The sequence below is a fragment of the Calidris pugnax genome, unplaced genomic scaffold, assembly GCF_001431845.1.
Source record: "Calidris pugnax isolate Ruff unplaced genomic scaffold, ASM143184v1 scaffold152, whole genome shotgun sequence".
Classification (NCBI taxonomy): domain Eukaryota; kingdom Metazoa; phylum Chordata; class Aves; order Charadriiformes; family Scolopacidae; genus Calidris; species Calidris pugnax.
In genome coordinates, this window is record NW_015090881.1 from 57,645 (window position 1) to 65,949 (window position 8,305).

Below are 8,305 nucleotides of genomic sequence, written 5' to 3' on the forward strand. Positions count from 1 at the left end.
CCCCCGTCCCTGCCCCGGGCGGTAATTTAAGACAAAAAAAAAAAAAAAGGTGAAAAAAGCACCAAAAAAAATCTCTATTTGGAGCAGAATTGTTCTTTGTCGGGGCTGGTTGCACCCCAAAACCTGCGGGATCCCCAAGAAGGGGGGTGCTGGAGCCTCCTCCCTTGGTGTGTGTATGGGGGGTGTGCAAGCAGGGATGGGGACAGGGGGGGACACGGGAGGGGGATGTCACCAGGACATGGGGTGTCACCCCATAAACTCATTTTTCCAGCACAGGGTCCCCCAAAATAACAACATCATTATTATTTAATATTATCATCATCATAATAATTTTTATTATTACTTTGCAGTATTGGAGACCCCCAAGAAATTTATTTTTGCAACACACCAAACCCCCCCCGTCCCCAGTTTTCCTTTTCACCATGGGACACCCCAGAACACCCATCGTGCAGCACCAGGACCCCCCAAAAAAACCCTATTTTTGAGTGTGGGATCCCCCAAGAGAACCATTCCAGCAGCGCCCAAATAACCTTGGTTTTGCCGCCTTGGGGTCTCCCAAGAAACTAATTTTTGCAGTATAGAATCCTCCCCCAAAAGACCCATTTCTGCCCCATTGGGTCCTCCCAAAAGACCCAGTTTTGCAACACAGGATCCCCCCAACATCTATTTTTTTTGCAGCTCAAGGTCTCCCAAAAAAACTTGCTTTATAGCCCAAGATCCTCCAATAAACCTATTTTTGCAGAGTTGGGGGTCCCCAAGAGACCCATTTTTCCAGCATGAGATCCCCCAATAAACCTATTTTTGCAGCCTTGGGATCCCCCCTAAAAAGGTCAATTCTTGGAGCTTCTTTTCCCAAGAAACCCATTTTTGCACCATGGGGTCCCCACAAGGTCTATTTTTTTTTGCACCATGGGATTCCCCAAAACACCCATTTTCCAGCCTTGGGAGCCCCCAATAAACCTATTTTTGAGGTCTGGGATCCCCCAGGAGACTAATTTTTGCCTGTGGTGTCCCCACTAAAGCTATTTTTCAAGCACGGGGTCCCCCAAGACACCCATGATGCATTTATTTATATATGTAAGTATATATCCATTAATTTATTTTTATTATCATTGTCATCACTATTTTTATTACTTTATTTATCATTTTATTTATCATATGTATTGTTTTACCAGAAGAATAACAAGAAAATACTAAATAATACGAAGATAAAGTGATGGAGAAATAAAGTGACACAAGAGTAAAAGAATGCAAAAAATGGAAATATTGGAGAACAGAATGCAAACAAAAAATACACGGATGTAAAAATCCCAATAATAAAATAAATAATAATTTTAAATATTAATATGACCCACCCCCAAATGCAAAAATAAACTCATGGCCGAACTAATGCAAAAAGAGGACTAATAAAAGAAATAATAAACCCCTATAATAATGCAAAATCAACGTAATGCAAAAATACATGAACAAACAAACGTCCAAATGAAAATGCAACGATAAAGATTGTGAAGAAATAAATGAGTTAAAACAAACAAGCCCCAAATGATATAAAAATAAAAGAATTAAAAAAAAAATTAAAATAATGTGAAAATAGAACTAATGCACTAATAACACTAAGAATATTGATGATTTTTCCCTGCCCCCCCCTCCACGTGCTCCCTCGACGTCGCTCCGGGGCTGGAATGACTTTGCTCTGGAGCGGATGAGGAGTGCTCACACCTCCTTCTCTTCTTCTTCCTCCTCTTCTTCCTCCTCCTCCTCCTCCTCCTCCTCCTCCTCCCCGTCCCGGCGGGGGGTTCCCGCCCGCTCGGTGGGGAACCGGAGCGGGAACGGCCCGGGCACAATGGACATCCCGCCTTCAATAGCGCCGGGAGGGGGTTTTTTTTGGGTTTCCTGAATTAAATAAACACGGTTTTTTTCCCACCTTTCTGGAATTTTCCTCACCCCCTCGATGCCCCGGCTTGGGCTTTATTTTATTATTTTGTTAATTATTTTTTTATTTTGTTCTCCGGCTATTCCGGGAAGAGGAAAACAAACCACGTAAGCAGCAAAAAAAAAAAAAAAAAAGAAACAACCCCAAAACCTCCTTGGACGTCAGGTGATGGCGGAGAATAATATCCAAAATATGTTAATGCTTGGAAAAAAAAACCACCATGGTGGATTAAAGCTCGTTAGAAAGGCCTTTGCTAACGAGCACGGGCGGCGGGATGATGGAGGATGCTGCATCTCCTGCATCCCGGCCCCGTGGTACCCACAGCGAGTGGGATGCTTGAGGGGGCACATCCCAAAAAAACCCCTTAATCCATAGATCAAGTCCTCCTAGATTTTGGAAAATCCTCCTAAAAAAAAAATCACCCTGACATGGGACTTAAATGAGGCTCCATGAGCCATAAGTGTCATGAGTTTGCCACGGGCTCAGCCTTCTCTCCAGCCCAACTGTCCCTTCGCAGGGATATTTCCTTGCTCCGTGTCTCCTTAGAAAAATGGGACTAAAAAACAGTGTTTTGCCATGGGAAGGGTTGGAAAGATTCACATTTCCAGTTATTTTTTTTATTAGTAGTATCTATTTAGTATATTTATTGATTATATTTATTCTCTGTATAGCTATATAATATTGTAGTACATTAATATACAATTATATGTAATTATTGCATTCTATTATAGTATATTAGATTACACTATACTATTTTATATTATTATTATTGTATACTATAGTCTATGATAGTATATTATTGTCTATTTAACATTATATTTACAAAATAGGTTATTACATGTACATATATATAATTCTGCAGCTTTCTAGTGCAAAACAGCCCCAGAAAGCCCCCTATATCTATTTCTATATATAATTTTGCAGCCTTCTAATGCGTAACAGATCCCAACCCCTCCGTATAGGGATTTTTTATATATAATTTTGCAGCTTTCCAGTGCAAAAAAAGACCCCGAACCATCCCATACATACATTTATATATTTAATTTTTCAGCTTCCTAGTGAAAAAAGACCCTGACCCCCCCTGTATGTATTTATATATATAATTTTGCAGCTTCCTAGTGCAAAAAAAAGACCCTGAACTTCACCATGTATATATTTTTGTATATAATTTTGCATCTCTCTCGTGCAAGACAGATCCGAACCCCCCACCAATGCATTTTTATATATAATTTTGAAGCTTTCTAGTGCAAAAAAGACCCTGAAATCACCAATATAAAAATATATTTTTAAAAAATATATAATTCATAGGGGATTTTCGGTGTGAGCATCTCCTCCCGGTTCGGCCCTGCGTCCCGGCTGGGGACCAGCCCCCGGCTCATCCCCATCCAGCACCCTCTGGGGCTCCCTCCGTGAGGAAAACACCCCCCGAGGACTCACATTGTGTGACCCGGGGATAAAACTCTTCCAGATGTTCCCTGGCATCCCAGGCCCAGATGTTAATTAAGTTTTGCTGGATGGAACCCCCCACCAATGCATTTTTATATATAATTTTGAAGCTTTCTAGTGCAAAAAAGACCCTGAAATCACCAATATAAAAATATATTTTTAAAAAATATATAATTCATAGGGGATTTTCGGTGTGAGCATCTCCTCCCGGTTCGGCCCTGCGTCCCGGCTGGGGACCAGCCCCCGGCTCATCCCCATCCAGCACCCTCTGGGGCTCCCTCCGTGAGGAAAACACCCCCCGAGGACTCACATTGTGTGACCCGGGGATAAAACTCTTCCAGATGTTCCCTGGCATCCCAGGCCCAGATGTTAATTAAGTTTTGCTGGACGTGAAAATACGATTGTTTCCAAAATTTTGGAAAATCTGATATTTTGGGCAAAACCTTCCACGCAGAATTATGTTTATTACTAATTTCATTTTTTGCTTCTTTCTCCCAAATTTATTTTCACACCTTCCCAACCTTCAGGGATGTGGTGGGAAAAGAAATGAGCGTTTCACGCCTATGAAAATGTGGAATCTGAGGGGGTTTTTGGGGTGGGACAGCCATTTTTCGGCAGCGCCAGGCGGGAATTCACGGCATCGCCTCGGAGTCGGAGCCTCGATGGAAAATTACCCTGTCGGGGGAACAAAGAAATGGGATTCGGGAGCGGGAAAGGGAACAAACAGGCGGGCCAGGAAACCGGGAGGAAACCTTGGGCAGGGGAAGGGAAGGGAAGGGTTGGGCAAAACCTTCCACGCAGAATTATGTTTATTATTAATTTCATATTTGCTTCTTTCTCCCAAATTTATTTTCACACCTTCCCAACCTTCTTTGGAAATAAATTTCAGGGATGCGGCGGGAAAGTCAGTGAGTGTTTCACACCTACGAAAATGTGGAATCTGAGGGGGTTTTTTGGGTGGGACACCCGTTTTTCGGCAGCGCCAGGCGGGAATTCACGGCATCGCCTCGGAGTCGGAGCCTCAATGGAAAATTACCCTGTCGGGGGAACAAAGAAATGGGATTCGGGAGCGGGAAAGGGAACAAACAGGCGGGCCAGGAAACCGGGAGGAAACCTTGGGCAGGGGAAGGGAAGGGAAGGGAAGGCAGAGAAAAGCTCACACCGCGGGGGGCGGCGAAAATACCCCCCCCCCAGGGGCTGGGGCCGTGGGAAAGGGGGCGAGCGGCTTCCGCACCCTCAAATCCCCCCAAAATTGGGATTCCATGGTGGGGGGGCGATGGGGGCGCCGGGTGGTTCCCCCACGCTCAAGGCCGACAGTGCGAGCGCCTGTGCCCTGCCGTGTCAGCACGGGGGGGGTTCACACTCACACACACACCCCAGCACCCATATTTCGGGTGGAGGGACATTTTGGGGGGCAAAGGGGTGATTTTGCCTTCCCTGGGTTTCTTCAGCCTCACATCTCTTGGCAAGCAGCAAGGGTGCAAGGGGAGGGAGTGTGCAAGGGGAGTGAGCAAGGAAGGGGAGCACGTGTGCAAAGGTGTATGGGGAGCAAGCTTGGAAGGGGAACAAGCGTGTACGTGGAGTGAGTGTGCAAAGTGAGGGAGCACCCAAAGGGAACAAGCATAGAAGGGGATCAAGCGTGCGAGGGGAGCATGTGTGCAAGGGGAGTGAGCATGGAAGAGGAGCAAGTGTGCAAAGACAGCAAGGATGCATGCGTGCAAGCGTGCAAAGGGTGGAAGTGTGCAAAGCATGTGAGGGCAGCAAGTGTCCAAGGGGAACAAGTGTGTAAAGAAAGCAAGGGAAGCAAGCGTGGGAAGAGAGGAAGCGTGCAAAGGGATTGAACATGCAAAGTGCACAAGGGGAGTGAGCATAAAAAGGGACAAGTGTGCAAGGGGATTGAGCGTGCAAAGCATTCAAAGAGAGTGAGTGCACAAGGGGATCATGCATGCACGGGGGCAAGCTTGCGAAGGGTGCAAGTGTGCAAAGGATGTGAGGGGAGTGAGTGTCCGAGGGGAACACGTGTGCAAAGGAAGCAAGGGGAGCAAGCATGCAAGGTTACCAAGCCTGGAAAAGGAGCAAGTGTGCAAGGGGATTAAGCATGGAAAGCGTGCAAGGGGAGTAAGTGTGCTAAGGGACAAGTGCGTAAAGGGAGCGAGAGTGCAAGGGGATCATGCATACACAGGCACAAGTGTGCAAAGCATGGGAGGGGAGCAAGTGTGCAAAGGGACAAGCATGCAGGGGGATTGAGTGTGCAAAGTGTGCAAGGGAAGCAAGTGTGCGAGGGGAAAAGTGCATGAGGGGAGCAAGCTTCGAAAGGGACAAGCGCACAAGGGGACAAGTGTGCAAGGTGATCAAGCATGTGACGCGTGCAAGGGGAGTGAGCGTGCAAGGGGACAGGTGTGCAAAGGGGAAAGGCATGCAAGGGGAGAAGTGTGCAAGGGGAGAAGTGTGCAAGGGGAGCAAGCCTGGAAAGGGACAAGCGTGAGTGAGGATAAGCGTGTGAGGGGATCAAGCATGTGAAGTGTGCAAGGGGGGTGAGTGTGCAAGGGGACAGGCGTGCAAAGCCAACAGCTTGCCCCGCGATGCAGCAACCCCCCCCTCCCCCCCAAGGGGCAGGACATCCCCGGGGGGCGCAGAATTTAATTTTCCTCCTGATTTTCCCCCCGCCTTTTAGAAAAGAAACTTTTTTTTATTTTTAACAAAAAGAGATATTTAAAAAAAAAAAAAAGAAAAGCTCCCTGTGTTAGAACCCAGGGCTGGAAATAGTCATTTTTTTGGGGTATTTTGGGTGTAAATTGCCTAGATTTGGCCGATGACCGATTGGGGGGCAGGTGGGTGAGGCCTGGGGGGGGCACAGGACCCCCCGTCCCCCCCCCGCGTCCGGCCCCTGGGGGTGAGGGGGACCCCGGGCAAAGGGCCGGAGGGAGCGGCCTGTCCCCGTCCCGGTGGGATTTCTCCCTCCAGGAGGATAAATCCGGGTCCGGAGCATCCCCAAAAATGGGAAAGGGGGGGTTGGGGGGGGGGGGGGGAGGGTTGGGGGGGGGGGGGGAAGAGCAGGCAGCTGCCTCCTCCCGGGCAAGACGGTGCCCATCACCCCGGCGTCAGGCCACGACATGCCCAGCCCCGCTGCCCGGCGCCCTTGTGCAAGAGCTCGGTATGAGGAAGAACCTTCTCCTCCTCCTCCTCCTCCCCACACCCTGGAGGTCGTGCCAGAGCCCGGCCAGGGCGTCACCCCACAATCCAACCCCCCACCCCATAGGGACCTGGCCCCGGGTGTCCCCCACCACGGTCCCTCTCGGTGGGGGGACCTGCTCAAGAGATGCTCCGAAGCATCTGCTGGTGGTCACCCCACGGATGTGCTTAACCCCACAGATGTCCTTCACCCTATGGATGTCCTTCACCCCATGGACATGCTTCATCCCATGGATGTCCTTCACCGTACAGATGTTCTTCACCCTATGGATGTCCTTCATCCCATGGATTTTCTTCACCCCATGGGTGTCCTTTACACCATGGATGTCCTTCACCCATTGGATGGTTCTTCACCCTGCAGATGTTCTTCACCCTGCAGATGTTCTTCACCCCATGGTTGTCCTTCAACTTGAGATTGCCCTTCACCCCACAGATGTTCTTCACCCTACGGATGTGCTTCATCCCACGGATGTCCTTCACCCCACAGATGTTCTTCACCCCATGGATGTGCTTCATCCCATGGATGTCCCTCACCACACAGATGTTCTGCACTCCATGGATGTTCTTCACCCCATGGTTGTCCTTCAACTTGAGATTGCCCTTCACCCCACAGATGTTCTTCACCCTACGGATGTGCTTCATCCCACGGATGTCCTTCACCCCACAGATGTTCTTCACCCCATGGATGTGCTTCATCCCATGGATGTCCCTCACCCCACAGGTGTTCTGCACTCCATGGATGTTCTTCACCCCATGGATGTCCTTCATCCCTGTAGATGTTCTTCACCCCATGGTTGTCCTTCAACTTGAGATTGCCCTTCACCCCACAGATGTTCTTCACCCTACGGATGTGCTTCATCCCACGGATGTCCTTCACCCCACAGATGTTCTTCACCCCATGGATGTGCTTCATCCCATAGATGTCCCTCACCCCACAGGTGTTCTTCACCCCATGGTTGTCCTTCACCCCATGGAAGTCCTTCATCCCCTCATGGACCCCACCAAGCTCACTGGGAAATGGTGTCTATCCATGTCACGAGCTTCCCAGGACTCAGCTGCCTCTCGCAGCCGGCCGGGAGCCCGACGTGCCGGAGCAAAGCGCCGCTGCCCTCCCCAGCCGCCAACCGGCAACGAGCCCCAATTATTGCAACAGGAGGCAACAAGCCTCGGCCTGACACCCCCCCAAAAAAATTTTTGGGGCTCCCATGGACCGGCGGGAGGGCAGGTCCCTGCAGCTCCGGGATGGATCATTTTGGGGTGGGTGTTGCCAGCGTTTGACCTTGGTTTTGAGAAGTTTCCCTTGGTTTTGAGGGATTTTCTTTTTTTGCTCCCCTTCCAAAAGCCGAGCATCATTTTGGGGGTGTAGGGGGGGGAGGGAAGGGGGGTGTCCCTGGGCAATGGGGTGATGGAGGGGGAACCCCTAAAATATTGACACCCCTCCCCCCTCCCCCAACGAGCTGAGGAATGTGGAAAGGAGGTAAAAATAAATCCGGGAGCCGGGGCAGGGTAACGCAGGGCGTAATTCAAAAGCCGCAAGAATTTCGGAGGCTCAAAATCGAGGGAGGGATGAAAGCGGGTGCGTGGGAACCGCGCAGGCCCCGGCAGGATCCCGAGGTGACCTTGCTTTGACATCCCCAAAAATCCAGGTCCATCCCAACCGGCATCGCTCCCCGTCCCAGCCCGCCTGGCTGACCCCCCCCCTTCCCCCCCAAGACTGGGGCTTGCAGCACCCAA

At 49.6% G+C, this 8,305-nt stretch overlaps 1 protein-coding gene across 1 annotated transcript in view; it reads right to left on the bottom strand.

Annotated features, from left to right (window-relative positions):
* Positions 1-7,339, bottom strand: part of LOC106890848 (polyhomeotic-like protein 2) — a gene marked incomplete at its 3' end in the record, with an annotated part of 55,399 nt that extends 48,060 nt beyond the window's left edge. Inside the window, exon 1 of the mRNA XM_014946918.1 lies at positions 6,926-7,339. Within this exon, the coding sequence (XP_014802404.1) occupies positions 6,926-7,339 (414 nt within the window). The remainder of the gene's footprint in view (positions 1-6,925) is intronic.
* Positions 7,340-8,305: the final 966 nt, after the last annotated feature.